Raw genomic sequence first — 19,809 nt, 5'->3', positions numbered from 1 at the left:
TCGTCTGCCAGTGGGTGCCCCCCCCCATGCATAAAAGTGAATCTCCGCCTATGATTGAGCTGTTATTCCTTTCGAGCCGAAGTTCACAAAATTGGGTGTTATTTATGGGGAGTAGAATTATTTATGTATTTCAATGAATGTAATCGATTAGATATCATAATATATAGGATATAATATTATAAATCAGGTTGGTTTGTATTGCTGATGTAATATGTAAATGGTATGAGTGCGGCCCGCGAGACTTGCACTTGGACCACAGTGCGGCCCGGTGGAAAAAAAGGTTGAGAACCACTGGTGTAGAGCAATAGCACATACAGTTTGTACAGTATAAAAACCATTACGCCTATGGAATGCACCCACAATTCACAAAAACAAACCTGTGTGTGTGTGTACAGGGAAAATACTCAAGTGCATGCAACATTTAATGCCGTGATTTTAAGACCAAGACTGATTTAAAGAGATGAATAACAGAATTTGTATTAAGTGAATGTTCATTTTTGTGTGAACTATCCCTTTAAACTGCGGAAAACGACGAGCTTTTTGAGAGTCTTTTAAGACCCACAGAGACGGTACAGTGAAAATACTCAAGTGCATGCAACATTTAATGCTGTGATTTTAAGACCAAGACTGATTTAAAGAGATGAATAACAGAATTTGTATTAAGTGAGAGAATGTTCATTTTTGTGTGAACTATCCCTTTAAACTGCGGAAAACGACGAGCTTTTTGAGAGTCTTTTAAGACCCACAGAGACGCAGAGTATGTGATTTTACTGTATACATGTAATAATACCCAGATCACCTCCTAAAATGTGCAGTATACTACCTGAAATGTGTGGTTGGACCCCACAATGCAATGCACTTAAACATGATTTCTCATTTACACTGTAATAAACCAAAAGTTCATAAAACGGAATAAAAAATTAAAATTCACATTTTCAGAACCAATAACTATAAAGTCATATGACAAATCTTTCTTTGTTACAATAAAACAAATGTTAGGCAATATATAGAATATTCTGTATTATATTCTGAGAATATAATGCAGTGAGTGGTACACCAGTGGTACAGCCCGTGTGTGCGCGAGAGAGGGAGGGAGAGAGAGAGAGATACCCCACAATGCAATGCACTTAAACATGATTTCTCATTTACACTGTAATAAACCAAAAGTTCATAAAACGGAATAAAAAATAAAAAATTCACATTTTCAGAACCAATAACTATAAAGTCATATGACAAATCTTTCTTTGTTACAATAAAACAAATGTTAGGCAATATATAGAATATTCTGTATTATATTCTGAGAATATAATGCAGTGAGTGGTACACCAGTGGTACAGCCCGTGTGTGCGCGAGTGAGGGAGAGAGAGAGAGAGAGAGAGAGAGAGAGAGAGAGAGAGAGTGTGTGGGAGAGTGTGTGAGAGAGAGAGAGAGAGAGAGAGAGACAGCGTGTGCGAGAGCGTGTGTGTGTGTGTGTGAGTGAGCGTGTGTGTGTGTGTGAGTGTGAGAGAGAGAGAGAGAGAGAGAGAGAGAGAGAGAGAGAGAGCTTGTGCGAGAGCGTGTGTGAGTGAGAGAGAGAGTGAGTGTGTGCGAGAGCGCGTGTGAGTGAGAGAGAGAGAGAGAGCGTGTGCGAGAGCGTGTGTGTGTGCGTGAGAGAGTGAGTGTGTGCGAGAGCGCGTGTGCGAGAGCGCGTGTGAGTGAGAGAGAGAGAGAGAGTGAGAGAGAGAGAGAGAGTGTGTGTGTGTGTGTGTGTGTGTGTGTGAGAGAGAGAGAGAGAGAGAGAGAGACAGCGTGTGCGAGAGCGTGTGTGTGTGTGTGTGAGTGAGCGTGTGTGCATGAGAGTGAGTGAGTGGTCCTGCTCACCTGTGACCCTTATCAAGGGTTTTGTCTAGTTTCCCCGTCAGAACGTTCCAAATGTACAGAACGCCGTCTGCAGAACCGGCCGCCACATACCTCCCATCAGGACTGAAAACACAAACACAGTCCAGAAAGGTGCAAAACAGATGCAGTCTGGTGATTAATGAGCTTTCAGCTGATGAAACTAATTCAATTTGTGTGTGTGTGTGCGAGAGCGTGTGTGAGAGAGTGAGAGCGTGTGTGTATGCGTGAGTGTGTGAGAGAGTGAGTGAGTGCGCGTGTGAGTGAGAGAGAGAGAGAGAGAGAGAGAGAGCGAGAGCGAGAGAGACAGCATGTGCGAGAGCGTGTGTGTGTGTGTGTGAGTGAGCGTGTGTGCATGAGAGTGAGTGAGTGGTCCTGCTCACCTGTGACCCTTATCAAGGGTTTTGTCTAGTTTCCCCGTCAGAACGTTCCAAATGTACAGAACGCCGTCTGCAGAACCGGCCGCCACATACCTCCCATCAGGACTGAAAACACAAACACAGTCCAGAAAGGTGCAAAACAGATGCAGTCTGGTGATTAATGAGCTTTCAGCTGATGAAACTAATTCAATTAAATGTAACATTGACATCAACAAAAATAAAAGCTTGAGGATTTCAAATGCTAAAAGCTAGAGAGAGAGAGAGCGAGAGCGAGAGAGACAGCATGTGCGAGAGCGTGTGTGTGTGTGTGAGTGAGCGTGTGTGCGTGAGAGAGTGTGTGTGTGCGCGCGCGTCTGTGTGTGTGAGAGAGTGAGTGAGTGGTCCTGCTCACCTGTGACCCTTATCAAGGGTTTTGTCTAGTTTCCCCGTCAGAACGTTCCAAATGTACAGAACGCCGTCTGCAGAACCGGCCGCCACATACCTCCCATCAGGACTGAAAACACAAACACAGTCCAGAAAGGTGCAAAACAGATGCAGTCTGGTGATTAATGAGCTTTCAGCTGATGAAACTAATTCAATTAAATGTAACATTGACATCAACAAAAATAAAAGCTTGAGGATTTCAAATGCTAAAAGCTTGTTGGTTTGAATGTTTAAAAGTAAATAAAAAATTAAATTAAATAAAATCAATGGACTCTTTTCACAAGACTGCGATGACGCGTTTATAAGTTTACAATTACAAAAAAAAAAAAATTAATAAATAAACAGTTAACGCTAATGCGAGGGTGTTTCTAATGCAGCTCTATGGGAGGGACGGTAAATTTGACATTGTTCTCTCTTCAGAGTCGCTCTCAATTTTTTTCCCTTTTATTGAAAGTCACGAAAACACTATCGTGGAGTTTTTCCTTTTGCTATTTGAGCAAATGGGAATGCAAAAATATATATTTGTGGTTCTCTCCCATTCACTGCTCTCGAAGTTAACCCAACTATGACGACTTCCGCTGCGGAGAAACCCGGAAATGTGAAAAAGGTCCAGTAACTATATTAAACAATAATAATACCATCACATATTCATTTGTTTACAGTACAATTGTAATTAACATCATACATGTCATGTTTTTTTTTTTTTACAACCAAAACATTTACATTAATATTATAATAATAACTGTCAAACATTGTGATTTGAACCAAGTAATCGCAATGAATTTTTTTGGCAGTCGTGCAGCCATACATAAACAATTTTAAAATATAAACAATTTTTAAAAAAAATTAATTTTTCTGTTTATCTGCATGTAAATAAAGAATTTTTATTTTATTTTTTTTAACTCATGCACTTTGCTGCTCTCACCTGAACGTGACCCTGGTGAAGTCTGAACCACACTTGAAACCTTGAGCACTGCAGAAAGACCGGAGTAATACAAACATGAAATCTCAATGCATTTTAAGTTGGAATACCAAAGAGCAATGCATAATAAATAAACGATTATATAAAGTGAAAAGGTGTGAGCAACGCACTCAAACGTCTGTCGCACTGCATTACTGCGCAGGTCGATGATTTTCACCAGATCGTCACGAGAGCAGCTCAGCAGCTCGGTCCGGTCGTGATTGAGGTCCAAAGATGTAACGCGTCCCAGCAACTCCAGCTCATGCACGATACTCTCCGACCTAAACACCAGAAACAATAGTGACGGAGACAGGAGTATTCGAGCACTGCAGTCTAACTCCGTCAAATCACGACTCACCTGATGTCCCAGAAACGAACTTTCTTATCGAAGTGTCCGCTCATCACACACTGCTCCGTGCAGACGATGTCATTACAGCTAGAACCAGCAAACACCGTCTTCATGCCTGAGAAAAAGAAAAAGTTTTATTTAGCAGTCTTATTAGGTCGATACTTCAAGACATTTAAAAGCAACCAGCAACTTTTATGAACAAATTCAGAGAAATAACTGTTCAATAAACTGTCAACTACCATAAAATTTACATTTAATATTATATATACACACACTACCGGTCAAAAGCTTTTGAACAGTAAGAAGTTTTTTACAGCAGAAGAGAATTCTTTAAAAAAAAAAAAAAAAAAAAAAATCTTACCGTTCAAAAACTTTCGACTGGTCCTTTTATTATAGGAGATATTATAATCTAATCTTAATGTAATTAATAGGAACTTACATATGATTTAATGTGAATTAAAATTAATATTATGTCAGTTTATACAAATCTTAAGCACTGAAAGTTGAAACCTGTTGAAAAACGAACGAATATTTAATGTTAAATATTAAACAAGTACTAATGTAATATTAAATTAAATTAATATTAAAAATAAATTAAACTACTATAAACATTTAAAATTCATTAAATATTAATATAATTCATATTTAAACAAATTAATATGAATAATTAGTTTGCCATTTTTTACAATTTTGATTTGAAATTGTTGCATTTAAAGTTGAAACCTGATGAAAAGTTGAAAAACAAACTAATTTAATGTTAAATATTAAACAAGTATTAATGTAATTAAATTCAAATTTATTACAATTAAATTAAACTACAATAAACTTATAAAATTCATTAAATTAAGGTAAATATAATTCATATTTAATTAAACAAATGAATATTAATGAGATTCGTATGTAATTTTTTACAGTTTTCATTTGAAATTCTGATGCAATTAAAGTTGAAAATGAAAAATGAACTAATATTTAATGAAAATGTTAAAATTGCATGATATTCAAATTAGGGATGTCACTTTTCGATTATTTCCATGATCGAGCGTCATTTAAATTAACGATCAATTAATTGATTAATCGGTAACCTTAATACTGCAAAATGCATCTATTGCAGCGGCATATTCACCAGCATGACAGGACGTGCAAACGCCAGCTCCCTCACCCGAATTAAAGGGGGTTTTAGTCTAAATAAAAGGCTAGTAGCAAGATCGTAAAATGAATAGATGTGATGATTGGTTTATAACAGAAATAATGGGTTAGCAGGCAAACGTTACATTCGTGACCATGCTTTTGCATTCATGCCATTTGCGGCTTTATGTTCTGTTTTGCCAGCCGGTCACGAATTTAATAATATTTATTATTTCTTTTCCCAAATCTTCACGGTCTCGCCCTCTAATTTCACAGGATTATTTTATTGTCGTGCACTTTTAATCGCGGTTTTCGCATCTCATACTGTGGTAAACATGCGGGGCGAAATGAAATGATTTTGTGGCCATTAATTAAGAATTCGTTCCCTCATTTTAGTTAAATCATGGGTTTTCTAGGAAACAAATGAATGAAATATGGACTCCTCACCCGAATTAAAGGGGGTTTTAGTCTAAATAAAAGGCTAGTAGCAAGATCGTAAAATGAATAGATGTGATGATTGGTTTATAACAGAAATAATGGGTTAGCAGGCAAATGTTACATTCGTGACCTTTTGCATTCATGCCATATGCGGCTTTATGTTCTGTTTTGCCAGCCGGTCACGAATTTAATAATATTTATTATTTCTTTTCCCAAATCTTCACGGTCTCGCCCTCTAATTTCACAGGATTATTTTATTGTCGTGCACTTTTAATCGCGGTTTTCGCATCTCATACTGTGGTAAACATGCGGGGCGAAATGAAATGATTTTGTGGCCATTAATTAAGAATTCGTTCCCTCATTTTAGTTAAATCATGGGTTTTCTAGGAAACAAATGAATGAAATATGGACAGTGGCCACAAATTAATTCAAATATTAATTTAATTAATATGAATTCAATTAAGCATAAGCATTAGTTTGTCACCCAGAAATGTACAAACAACATTTTTGAAGGCTAAGCAAAAGAACCAAGCCTCATTTTGCATCTCATTCATGGACACTGGCAATTAAGCAGCAAGGACAACAACTAAGAGTCTCTTACAGACTTTGCTGCGTAAGTCCCAGAGCTTGAGCGTTCGGTCGTAGCTGCCGGAGACGATCCGAGAGTTATCGAGGAGAAACCGAGCGGATAAAACCTTCCCGCTGTGCCCTGTGAGTGTGTGCTTTGGAAAAAAAGAAGATACAATGAATACGTATGCAAACAACTCCACTAAATTAAGGCCTGTTATTTCTAGCAGTAAACGAGGTTCAGTTGAACACAGATTCAGGTCTCAGTAGGATTTTTGAGATCAGCTGACCAGGCTCCTTCAGTCTGGCCCTCCTGTGTTTGTGTTTCTGTGGGATGTTTCTGTCAGAGTCTCACTCGATTCTCTAAAAACACTCTTATTCAGCAGAAACATCCATTATGTCAGCCGCCACATCAGACCAGGGCTGCACAACTAGAGCATGCTGGGAAAAATGAGTAGAGCTGGCTGGGAGAGACGAGGAGACTGGAAGGAGACTTGGGCATCAGACCTTTTACATCACATCACTGACCTTTGAGCCAACGAATAAACCTTGAATGTAAGCTTATGCTTGATATGTGACCCTGGAGCACAAAACCAGTCATAAGGGTCAATTTTTCGAAATCAAGATGTATACATCTGAAAGCTGAATAAATAAGGTTTCCATTGATGTATGGTTTGTTAGGATAGGACAATATTTGGCCGAGATACAACTATTTGAAAATCTGGAATCTGAGGGTGCAAAAAAAAAAAAAATCGAAATATTGAGAAAATCGCCTTTAAAGTTGTCCAAATTAAGTTCTAAGCAATGCATATTACTAATCAAAAATTAAGTTAATTTTTACAGTAGGGAATTTACAAAATATCTTCATGGAACATGATCTTTATTTAATGGCCTAATGATTTTTGGCATAAAATAAATATCTATAATTTTGACCCATACAATGTATTGTTGGCTATTGCTACAAATATACCCCAGCGACTTAACACTGCTTTTGTGCTCCAGGGTCACATATGTCAGTGAATCCCAGGACAATAATAATCTCCAGCTGTGGTTTTATTTAGAAAAACTAAGCTAAACTTGCATGCATGCAATTAGTAAAATGTGTGATAATTTATACATTTAAGAAAGTAAAGAAAAAAACACTAAAACCATCAATTAAATCCATAAACAAGAACAATAAAAGATATTTTGTCAATATGACTTAAAACCAGCAAAGTGTGTATTTAGACTAAAACAACAATTTTCAGGGAAATCCTCACCCGCAGTCTGTAATCATCAACCGTCCAGATTCTGCTGGCAAAATCATTCGACGCAGCCAATAGATACGAGCCCTGCAGAGCACAAACACACTGCTATCAGTCACGACAGTAAAACACACTTCGCTTTCATTTTGTTCCTCATTGGTGGAAATTTGGTAAGATGTGCATTACATATAGTTCATGTTATAGGCAGATTTTCTACCTGAAATTAAGATTTTTTTTTTTTTTTAGGATTTTTGTGGCTTTTAGTCCAGATCTATCATATCTTTGAGGTCATCTATTTATGACAGTGAACTCTTAAGACAAAATATATGAAGGGTTCATTTGCAAAGACTGATAACTTTTAACTTAAAAACTTTTTTTTTTTTAATTGCGCATTCCAAGTAATATCAATCAAACTGCAGTTGGGTTGTTTTGATGAAGTAATAATAACTTAAATACAACTGATTTACAAAATTAAAGTTCATTGAAAGTATGTTTTTTTACATATTAAAAGTCATTTTTTGGCAAAAGCAGATAACTCCGCATTTAATATTTTTGAGTTTTAAAAAAAAACACTTGTTTAATCTTTGTAATCTCCTCAGATGCCTGACAAATGTTGTTTTTGTTGTTGTGATCATAAACCGTATGGATGTGATTACACGCAATACACAGAGCTTTTCCCTCACCATTGTAACGCGCTGCTTTTGCAAGCTTCCGTGAAAACGTTTCAGCTTTTATTTGTGGCTTTTAGTCCAGATCTATCATATCTTTGAGGTCATCTATTTATGACAGTGAACTCTTAAGACAAAATATATGAAGGGTTAATTTGCAAAGACTGATAACTTTTAACTTAAAAACTTTTTTTTTTTTTAAATTGCGCATTCCAAGTAATATCAATCAAACTGCAGTTGGGTTGTTTTGATTAAGTAATAATAACTTAAATACAGCTGCTCTACAAAATTAAAGTTCATTGAAAGTATGTTTTTTTACATATTAAAAGTCATTTTTTGGCAAAAGCAGATAACTCCGCATTTAATATTTTTGAGTTTTAAAAAAAAACACTTGTTTAATCTTTGTAATCTCCTCAGATGCCTGACAAATGTTGTTTTTGTTGTTGTGATCATAAACCGTATGGATGTGATTACACGCAATACACAGAGCTTTTCCCTCACCATTGTAACGCGCTGCTTTTGCAAGCTTCCGTGAAAACGTTTCAGCTTTTATTTTCTTTTTTCGACCTGATGATATCACAGATTCATCAAGTTCGTCAAAATGATCCGTCCTCGAGCTCTGACAAACTCCTCTCAGCTAGCACGTCTCTTCAAAGTGAAGTAGCCTTGTCACCTGACCAGAATACAGCGCGCTGATTCGCTAAGATGGACTTATCGGCTTCTGTTCAAAAACAACAAGGGCGCTTATCGGCTTCTGCAGTAAAACGTAAACTCTCGATTCCTTGAAAGTGGACAAAACAAAATTAAAGTTCATTGAAAGTATGTTTTTTTACATATTAAAAGTCGTTTTTTGGCAAAAGCAGATAAATCCACATTTAATTTTTTTGAGTTTTAAAAAAAAACACTCGTTTAATCTTTGTAATCTCCTCAGATGCCTGACAAATGTTGTTTTTGTTGTTGTGATTATAAACCGTATAGATGTGATTACACGCAATACACGGAGCTTTTCCCTCACCATTGTAACGCGCTGCTTTTGCAAGCTTCCGTGAAAACGTTTCAGCTTTTATTTTCTTTTTTCGACCTGATGATATCACAGATTCATCAAGTTCGTCAAAATGATCCGTCCTCGAGCTTTGACAAACTCCTCTCAGCTAGCACGTCTCTTCAAAGTGAAGTAGCCTTGTCACCTGACCAGAATACAGCGCGCTGATTCGCTAAGATGGACTTATCGGCTTCTGTTCAAAAACAACAAGGGCGCTTATCGGCTTCTGCAGTAAAACGTAAACTCTCGATTCCTTGAAAGTGGACAAAACCGGCTTTTTTGGACAAAACGTGTTTAAGGTTCAGATCGCGCTATATGTGAAGAATAATGCACGGCAATCAGCTCTTTTTTTTTAAAGTGGCATTTATCGGTTTTTGCAAATGAATTTCATATAAATAATAAAAGGTATATAAATAAAAGTTAGCAGATACATGAAATTGTCAAATCAATTACTGAGGTCTGTAGGGCCCTATGAAACTTTTTTATTATTTACAAAATTCAGCGTTTTCCATTTTATTTTTCTGGGTTCTGTTTTAGAGCATCACATAAATTAACAATCAAAAATCATGTCTAATCAATTGAATTCGTAAAAATTTTACATTTAAACTTCTAAAACGTAATCAAGTGAAAATGTAAAAATCCCTTTACAATAGAATATTGGGTAACACTTTATTTCAAGGTGTCCTTGTTACAGGTACTTACTATTATAATAACAAATTATGCATAGTGCAAGTAACACTAAGCCAAACCCATATAGTAAATACATGTAGTTAATTAATATTACTCAGTACTTAAATATATTACACTGCAACAAGGACACCTTAAAATAAAGTGTAACTGAATATTGTTTTTATTTACTATTTCTTACATTGTTAATTCATTTTAAATTTACAAAAAAAAGGACACAATTTATGTTTTTTTTAATAGTGAAATTTCTGGCATAATTAAGTTAAAACCAAACTTAATTTGCTGGTGTGTAGTGAAGAACATAAGTTTTAGTGCATTTGATAATAGTTTTTATCAAATAAAATAATGAAATGCTTGGGAACGCACACATTCATTTATTCATCAAAAAATTGGCCATAAATCTACACCAAATTCCTTAATTATACACTATACGGTGGATCCTTCGGGTTTTCTGCATTACGAAAATCATAGGACTCTAGGTTAAGATTTTCTGACTTATGTCAAATATTAGTTTCTTTCATTAGTAACTGTATCCTTATTTAAAGTTGACATATTGTAATGTAGAAAGAATAACTCACCGCACTATCAAACTCTATGCTGGTGATTCCAGCATTACTGCCCGTCAGCGCACCTTTAGGTTCACATCGCCCTGGAGAAACAAATAAAAGCTTTTAAAACCCCACACAGACAAACCTGAACATCTACTGCATCTTTGTTTCAGGAGGAAACAGAAATTCTGCAGGTTGATTAAACCTTCGGCACAATTTGGCCAATTTCCTCTTTGAAACGACTGAAGGTCTCAGCTTGAAAACTTGAGATCATGAGCCTGCCAGACGTTCTCCTTCAGTCCGGCCCTCCTGTGTGTTATGTTACTGTTTGACACTGCTGTTATCAAGTCGTCTTGCTCTCTAAAAGACTCTAAATATACAGCAGACTCATCCATAATATCAGCCGCCACCTCGAACCAGCGATGCACGACTAGAGCAAGCTGGAGAAAAATTAACCGTGGCTGCTGGGAGGGACAGAAGGACTGGAGAGAGAGACGAAGGCTTCGGACCTTTTACATCTCATCACTGACCTTTGAACCCTGATGAAACTGTGAACGATAATATAGATATACAGTACCAGAAATGACCTCCCAGAGCTTCACCCTGCGGTCCATTCCTCCCGTGGCAAGCAGACGGGAACCGGGACTGAACCTCACGGCGTTCACTTCTCCATCGTGGGCGTCCTACCCACAAAATAAGAATATGGGTTTCATCGCTATGCTTTTAGAGACCTCAATGAAACATTTCAGATTCAAATGGCTGGGTTTTGTGTTGTGGGTCAAATTGACTCCCATTGGTTTCCATGCAATTCGTCAGATTCATGTAAAAACAGAAAACTTCTCTTGTAGCTTGTCGGAGACTAAAACCATAAAATATGAGAAATTAAAATAGTTACATCCTTTGTGTTGCGAAGTTCGGCAGCTGATAACTTAATAAAAAAAAATTAAAAAAATGAATATATAATTCATAAATCGTAATGTGTGTGTGTGTGTGTGTGTGTAAAATACAGACCAAAAAAAAAATGCTCATCTCTACTTACAAATTCAATTAAAGTGATATTTTAATAATGTGATTTAAAAACAAATGAAAGGGATCATATTTAATTGAGAATGTAATGAAATGTTAAATGCAATTTAAAAATCTAAATTAAATCCACACACACACATATATATATAAAATAATGTTTTCTTTTTCATTTGTTATTTCACATTTATATGGGTTAATTTGGCCTGCTTATTTTTGGGTTCAAAACAAACTGCGTGCACACACAAAATAAAAACATTTCCTAAATTTGTAACAAATGATTGCATGAAAGTCAATGAGGTTTAACGGGGAAGTCTATATGACCCAACACAAATGCCACATAATTACTAAAATGTTTACAGCTTTTCCAAAACACATCCGTGTTGAAACTTCGCATGCACATTCATGTCCCTAAATGAGAACTATTCCTAAATTATAAAATATGAGAAATTAAAATAGTTACATCCTTTGTGTTGCGAAGTTCGGCAGCTGATAACTTAATAAAAAAAAATTAAAAAAATGAATATATAATTCATAAATCGTAATGTGTGTGTGTGTGTGTGTGTGTAAAATACAGACCAAAAAAAAATGCTCATCTCTACTTACAAATTCAATTAAAGTGATATTTTAATAATGTGATTTAAAAACAAATGAAAGGGATCATATTTAATTGAGAATGTAATGAAATGTTAAATGCAATTTAAAAATATAAATTAAATCCACACACACACATATATATATAAAATAATGTTTTCTTTTTCATTTGTTATTTCACATTTATATGGGTTAATTTGGCCTGCTTATTTTTGGGTTCAAAACAAACTGCGTGCACACACAAAATAAAAACATTTCCTAAATTTGTAACAAATGATTGCATGAAAGTCAATGAGGTTTAACGGGGAAGTCTATATGACCCAACACAAATGCCACATAATTACTAAAATGTTTACAGCTTTTCCAAAACACATCCGTGTTGAAACTTCGCATGCACATTCATGTCCCTAAATGAGAAATATTCCTAAATTTGGAAAGAGAAATAATTTTAACCAGTTTATCAAGCAGTTTGAAAATCAAGTGTGGGTCAAATTGACCTGCAACACAATAGGAGCGAAGGGTGTGTTTTAATTCGGTTAAAAAAAATTTACAGTGCTATTAGTGCAGCAGTATGGAGGCTGATTTCCTGTTGCTGCTTTTAAAACATGTAGCATTCGGGTTCACCAAACTTTGACTGAAAATGAGATGGAAATTCAACCAAATAATTTGCTCCCATCCTCTTTAAAGCAGAACTGGTCAAATAAAGCTGGTTTTCTTTCAAGGCCTCAGCTTGAAAACTTGAGATCATGCACCAGTTTAACGTTCTCCTCCTGTCCAGCCCTCCTTTGCGTTGTAGTTCTGTAGGATGCTGCTGTCGAGGTCTCACTCGGTTCTCTAAAAGACTCTTAAATCAGCAAAAACGTCCATAGTATCAACCGCCACCTCGAACCAGCAATGCACAACTAGAGCATGCTGGGAAAAATGAAGAGGGGCGGGAAGGACTGGGAGGAGACCTGGATTTCAGACCTTTTAAATCACATCATTGACCTTTGAAGCCTGACCTCTGAAGATCAACATAAATTGAAGGATGCATAAAAAAGACACTAGGAAAGCGACACTCACAAAGATGTGCAGCGCAGTGGAGGGAACTCGGACATCAGCGCACGCCGACGGCACCTCTGCGCTTTCAGGAGACGAGCCGAACGAATTCACCGAGCGCCGTCTTCTAAGGGAGAGAAAGAGCATGTGTCACACGGGCTGAGCTGAACTTGTTTTGTAGGATCTTACGGTCTCATGTTTCTTGCAAAACATGTCATCTTCATAAAGAGAGTCATTCATGGACTGAAGCATTTATAAATGCATGACTGAATCTGTAACATTGATTTCAGCATTGCAACACTTTAGGAAAAAATGCAAATCTCCTTGACAAACAAAACTGATGCAAAAATTTGGGTGGGTGATGATATGAATATTTTAAATTATATTTTATATTATAATGCGTGCAAAATACAAACCAAAAAATGCTTATTTATATTTAAAAATTTAATTCTTAATAAGAAAAAAAGATTTTATCTGTATAAATTATGATGTGTAAAATTTAAATGATAAATAGCAACATCCATATATTTTGATAATGTGCTTTAAAAAAAAAAAAAAAAACTAAATTAAAAAGCAAATTGCAATTGAGAAAAAATAAAACATAACTACATATTGTTAATGTATTAACAATATTATTGAATTAACAATATGCATAAATGCATGCAAAAACTATTTTTAAAATGTGATTTAACAACAAATGTAAAAGACTAAAGATAAAAAAATAATTTGACAACTCTTGTAAAATGCAATATATATATATATATATATATATATATATATATATAAAATAGCAATTTACAATTTGTTTTTAACATGCAAATATATGCATGTTTTAACAAAAACAAAAAGGGCTTGTCTCTTTTTCATGTTTGCATTGATTGTAAAGCTAATTTTTTTAGCTTAAGATGTCACACTGAAAGCCTTAGAATTTACTATATATATAATTACTGAAGTGCCCTAATGTAATTCACTCAATTAGTGACTGCAAAACCAATATAAAAAACATAGCAATGCATACCAGATCACCGTTTCAACTGGCAAATCACCCAGCCAGCCAAACTCACACAACTACACACAGAGCAACGGTCAGCCTGCAATTACCAGAAAAATATCCGAAAAGAGAGTAACATCCTGCAGGAAATTACACACACATACGAGAAACAGGAAGCGTTCAGAGCAGTTACCCACAACCAGGTGCATAGCTACATGGTGGCCATTATTAAAGCTTGGCCACCCCTGCTGCACAAGCATTTTGACTGCATTAACATGACTTTTCTCCACTCAAATATACGACACTGGCACAAAGGCCACTTGCACCCTCTAACTGAACCAAGTTGTCACATCACCTCTTAATTTGAAGCAAATAAGCTCAAAGATGCATATAAGTGGACATGGTAACACTGCAAGAGCGCGCTTAGCGAAGCAGCTTTACGAGCACAGACAAAAACACAGAGCAAGACGCGAGCTCAAAGGTCAAACATCAAGAAACAAAGTTTAGTGCAACAAAATTAACAAATATATTTCACGGTTATACACGCTCTCTCACAGGTGAGGTGAGTGGGGCAAAAAAAAGTTTACTTCCGATTCAGGATTTCGATATTTTATCCATTCAATGGCCTACGCAAGCAATCCGACTTCCGTACATATCCACACATAATAATAAAAACATAGCGGGATATTTGTCTATGCTTAGCTGTGCAATGTCAGCTTTTGTGATTGACTGTAAACCTTGTGATGAATTTAAATAAGCGAGAGCTTTTTATTGATTATAAAGGTTCTTTCACCCTAAAGAAATCGTTGGGTCTTACCTTTGGCCACCCCTGAAAAAAAAAAAAAAGTTCTGGCTATACCCCTACCCACAATCCTTTTTTCTTTTTTTTCTTTTTTTTTCACAGCCCTTCTGAAATATAATTCGTTAGCATGCTTCTGGGTTCACATCAGCACAGTGTCACTTTCATACACGCATCCTGACACCCCAGTGTGCATCACCTGGAGTCAGATGGGACGAAACCAGGTTGGACAGAATCAGACAGGCTGCAGACACAGAGAGAGTGTAGAATGAGACACACACACACACTCTCTCACACACTCAGTTGAATGAGACAACCAAACACACAACATTCACACACAAACACAAGAGAGATACAAAAACATGTCCAGGCCAAAATAAGATTTTTTTAAAAATTTTAGGATCATGAATGTGTTTTGCATCATTCAGCGATGAGTTCTCTTAAGATTTTGAGCTTAAATATGACCTAGAGATGTTCTAGACAAGTTGTGTACAAAATGAAGAAGAAAAGAAACATTTGTGTCCGTACACACACAGACTAAGACATACCCAAAGATATTAGAGATGGAATCCAGCAGCCCAGCAGGAGGAGGAGGCTGAGACACTCGTCTGCTGAGAAACACACACACACACACACACACAGTGTCAGCGACTGCATTCAGTATAGATCATGTGTGGTGAAGTCTGCAACTCTGAGTGTGTGTTTACCTGGGTGTGCGACTGATCTGTCTGCTCGGTGACGTCTCACCCGTTCCCTTCCCAGCATCCTCTGTGAGAACTTCGATGTCATCATCTCTAGACCAACCAGAAAACAGCAGCCAGTGAGATTTCAGAATATTTTAACATGATTCCAAACAGTTGTAGAAACTAACCAGGGCTTAAATTAAACTAAAATGTCTTATTTAGAAGACATTAAATAATTAGACATAAAAGGATGATACATTTACAATATGCCCTCATAAAAAGTAAAAACTACCCCCCCCCCCAATCAAATCAAATGAAAAAATATTAGTGGGAAAGATAACACCCATGCCAGGTTTTTGACTACTGGACCTGTTGTTATTGTTAACTAAAACTAAAAGAAATTTTGATAATTGAAATAAAATATTAGATTTAATAAAAATCTAATATTAGTCTAAATAAATATAATAGTTTAATAAATAAGTTTAAGTACTAAAATGAAAATGTGCTAAAAAAAATTTAAAAAGGAAAAGAAATATATAGGTACTAGCTAATTAAAAATAAAACAACTAAAACTGAACTGTATATAAACAACACTAAAATAACACTGTACTTTTACGACAGAAATTTCCATCATTGTCAATCAAAATGTTAAAAATGCCTGATAGCTGCAGGTTTTCCAACGACAGACCCTGAATTGAACAACCTATTTGTCTAAAACCTCAAACAAACTCGCTGAACCCAGAAGAAATGCTTCTAAACACAAACGTACGGCTCTATGGGAAGAGGCTCCTTCGCTGCGTCCGCCAATTCCTTCTGAAGCTTCGCCTGTCTGCGCCTACGATGATATCAATGAGTTAAACACAGTTTACACACTCATTTAACCTCTAATGAACCTCCCAGCCCGTTTCAAACAACCAATCAGGAGAAGAATTATAATGCGCTCATTTCTGCATGGAGGGTCAGGAAACGAGCCCCTTTTTTCAGCATAGATGGTCAGAAAGTGATGGGTGGCGGCCAATCATGCATTTCCATTGTTTTTAAACGAGCCTTAACGACTGATAATTAATCAGCAAGTGTTAGGCTCACACACATATGAGCCATTAACGACTCCCATATATGGGTCGTTTACAAACATGACGAACTTTGATTGTTTTAAAGTTAAAGCTGGTGCAAAAGAAAGGGTATTTTATTGACACAAACAGTCCAATATCAAGATTTTAGGTAAAAACGTGAGTTAAACAGAGTGTGTTTCTGACCTGGAGTCCTTCTCGTTCTCAGCGTTGAGTTTGTTGGCCTCCTGCGCTTTCTCGGCCATCCAGCGTGTCACCAGCTCCTGATTGTCCTCTGTGGTTTTCCGTAGTTTCTCCTCCAGGGCGCTGAACGTGATCTGCAGGGCATCGTATTCGTCTCGCAGCGTCTGATTGGCTCGTTCCAGATCGGCCAGAGAGTTGCACAGCTCGCGACACTCTCCTTTCAGATGAGAGATCTGCTGCTGATACTCTAACATCCTGACCAAACACACACGTAAAACATTCACATACTGTGGACATAAACCGCATACATAAAGCACATACACACACTGAACTCACTTGGCTTCATTACTCTGGATCTCTTTGTCTTTCTGCTGAATCTGGTTGTTTAGTTCAATCACGCTCTGGGCCAACTGCAAAAACACAGAGATTTTCATTGGCATGTTTTCCCCCCAACATTATTCATATACTACTATAGTTGCTGTTCATATTTTGAATTCAATTGTATTTTAATATTTTCTGTTTTCAATTTAGTTTGAGTTAACATTTGAGTTATTTTGTCATTTTTATTAGTTTTTGTTTTAAATTAAGACGTATAAAGCTAAATAGAAATATTACAAACAAAAACGAGTAATAATGACAAAAGCACATAACAGAATAAAAATAAAAAAACTAGTATTAAAGGGTTAGTTCACCCAAAAATGAAAATTCTGTCATTAATTACTCACCCTCATGTCGTTTCAAACCCGTAAGACTTCCGTTCATCTTCGGAACACAAATTAAGATATTTTTTGATGGAATCTGAGAGCTGTCTGACCCTCCCATAGACAGCAATGCAACTGAAATGTTCCCAAGTTCAGAAACGTAGCAAGGAGATCTGTAAAATAATCCATGTGACATCAGTGGTTCATCCGCAATTATACGAAGCTACGAGAATACTTTTTGTGCACAAAAGAAAAAAAAAGAAAAAAAAAAAAGACTTTATTCAACAAATCGTCTCCTCCGTGTCACCCTGGTGCCATTTTGGAGAATATCCGCTGGACGTAAACAGCGTATGCTGTTCTGTGTCAGCTGCGTCACGCCGGATCTGTTTCCTACGTTGTTGTGATTTGATCTGAACGGAACTGAAATGTTCCCAAGTTCAGAAACGTAGCAAGGAGATCTGTAAAATAATCCATGTGACATCAGTGGTTCATCCGCAATTATACGAAGCTATGAGAATACTTTTTGTGCACAAAAGAAAAAAAAAGAAAAAAAAAAAAGACTTTATTCAACAAATCGTCTCCTCCGTGTCACCCTGGTGCCATTTTGGAGAATATCCGCTGGACGTAAACAGCGTATGCTGTTCTGTGTCAGCTGCGTCACGCCGGATCTGTTTCCTATGTTGTTGTGATTTGATCTGAACGGAAACCGCGTATCCGGCGTGACGCAGCTGACACAGAACAGCATACGCTGGTTACAGGGTGATGCGGAGGAGACGAACTGTTTAATTAAGTGGTTTTTATTTTTTTTCTTTTGCGCACAAAAAGTATTCTCGTAGCTTCATATAATTGCGGATGAACCCCTGATGTCACATGGATTATTTTAGAGATCTCCTTGCTACGTTTCTGGACTTGGGAACATTTCAGTTGCATTGCTGTCTATGCAGGGTCAGAGAGCTCTCAGATTCCATCAAAAAATATCTTAATTTGTGTTCCGAAGATGAACGAAGGTCTTGCGGGTTTGAAACGACACGAGGGTGAGTAATTAATGACAGAATTTTCATTTTTGGGTGAACTAACCCTTTAACACCAAAACTGAAAATATAAAATAAAAACCTAATTCAAAACATTAATGTATATTATAATAGCATATAAATAATACTAAAATAACAGTTGTCAATTGCTTGTACAGTTATAGTTTTTATAAATATTTTGAAAAAATGATATTTTGTTTTCACATTTCTGGTTACAGTCTTAGCAATTTTGTCATGTATTTGTCATTTTATTAGTGTTTTTAAAAAATATGCCTATACATTTATTTTTTATTTATTCATTTCAGTTATTTTAGTACTTCAAGGTAAACTACACGAAAACAAAAAAAATCTAAATTTTATTTAGTTAAAGTTTATTTTATTTCAAGTGTTTTTTATGCTTCCGGTTTTAGTAAAACATAACACAGATTTGTTTTTAAAATAAAATTTCAAGAATAATCTGAATCATTCTCATTTATATACATAAAATAAACAGCAACGCTTACCTAAATCTGCTTTTACAAAAACAATTAAATACGCAAAAAATGCCAGACAGAGGACATTTCTGAGTTTTTTCATTGATTTAATGAAACGACCAGTTAGAATTGATTCTAATGCTATTATTGCTTTTGAAGTTTATCTGAACTCTCTCATGAATATAAAACTTGTGGAATGACTTGGAAGGGTCGAGCTTCTGAATCCTGAAAAGGCTGATATGTAAATGTAGGTACTGTGATGTAAATGTGTGTGTAAGCGCTGTGGTAACAGTGAGGGTTTATGTTCACCTCTCCTCGTTTCTTGTGTAGCTCCGTCAGCTCCTCTTGATGTTTAATTCTCATCTGAGCCATTTCTTGCTGCAGGGACTCAATGCGACCGCCCTCGACGCCCGGACTAAACACACACACAGATCATCTTACTTTCTTGTATTCATGATGCCATAATTCATAATTGGTTTCCTCTTCACGTAATGCTCTTCTCTCGACACGTTATCTCCTCTCTTTAAAGGTGGGGTAAGTGATTTCTGGTAGACATGTTGACATTTGAAATCACCAAAACAAACACGCCCCTACCCCAAAAGGGTCTCGCCCCTATTTTGATAGCTCCGCCCCACACATACGTACACAACCCAGGCAACGATTAGTTCTGTGAAACAAAGCAAAACCAATGTTACACCGTGTCTACACCGGACGCGAGTGGCGAAGCGATAAAATACTATAGAACTCATAATCAGTGATGCTGTCTACACCATAGATATATATACATATGGTCTACACTGAAAACTGCTGCTGTGTTCTATTCATCACGTATTGAGACAAATGTCAAATGATTTTCAACAGTCGTTTTGTCGCGTCCAGTGTACTAATGATTTAATGATTTGATTTATGCATTTAG

The 19,809-nt window shown here is 36.4% G+C and overlaps 1 protein-coding gene across 2 annotated transcripts in view; it reads right to left on the bottom strand.

Annotated features, from left to right (window-relative positions):
* LOC107600818 (autophagy-related protein 16-1-like) overlaps positions 1-19,809 on the bottom strand; it is a 32,254-nt gene that overhangs the window by 10,583 nt on the left and 1,862 nt on the right. The window contains exons 3-18 of one of the 2 annotated variants that reach the window (XM_016292787.1): positions 19,203-19,308; positions 17,025-17,098; positions 16,692-16,943; positions 16,205-16,270; positions 15,460-15,546; positions 15,301-15,363; positions 14,952-14,996; positions 12,987-13,089; positions 10,885-10,990; positions 10,338-10,408; positions 7,378-7,449; positions 6,153-6,273; positions 3,998-4,103; positions 3,771-3,920; positions 3,604-3,651; positions 2,647-2,748 (exon numbers count right to left, since the gene is read on the bottom strand). In XM_016292787.1, the coding sequence (XP_016148273.1) occupies positions 2,647-2,748; positions 3,604-3,651; positions 3,771-3,920; positions 3,998-4,103; positions 6,153-6,273; positions 7,378-7,449; positions 10,338-10,408; positions 10,885-10,990; positions 12,987-13,089; positions 14,952-14,996; positions 15,301-15,363; positions 15,460-15,546; positions 16,205-16,270; positions 16,692-16,943; positions 17,025-17,098; positions 19,203-19,308 (1,572 nt within the window). The remainder of the gene's footprint in view (positions 1-2,646; positions 2,749-3,603; positions 3,652-3,770; positions 3,921-3,997; positions 4,104-6,152; positions 6,274-7,377; positions 7,450-10,337; positions 10,409-10,884; positions 10,991-12,986; positions 13,090-14,951; positions 14,997-15,300; positions 15,364-15,459; positions 15,547-16,204; positions 16,271-16,691; positions 16,944-17,024; positions 17,099-19,202; positions 19,309-19,809) is intronic. The other variant, XM_016292788.1, reaches the window with a different exon arrangement.

Source organism: Sinocyclocheilus grahami, unplaced genomic scaffold (assembly GCF_001515645.1).
Source record: "Sinocyclocheilus grahami isolate Dianchi unplaced genomic scaffold, SAMN03320097.WGS_v1.1 scaffold292.1, whole genome shotgun sequence".
In the NCBI taxonomy this organism is placed as follows: Eukaryota; Metazoa; Chordata; class Actinopteri; order Cypriniformes; family Cyprinidae; genus Sinocyclocheilus; species Sinocyclocheilus grahami.
This window is presented reverse-complemented; position numbering and strand designations above follow the sequence as displayed.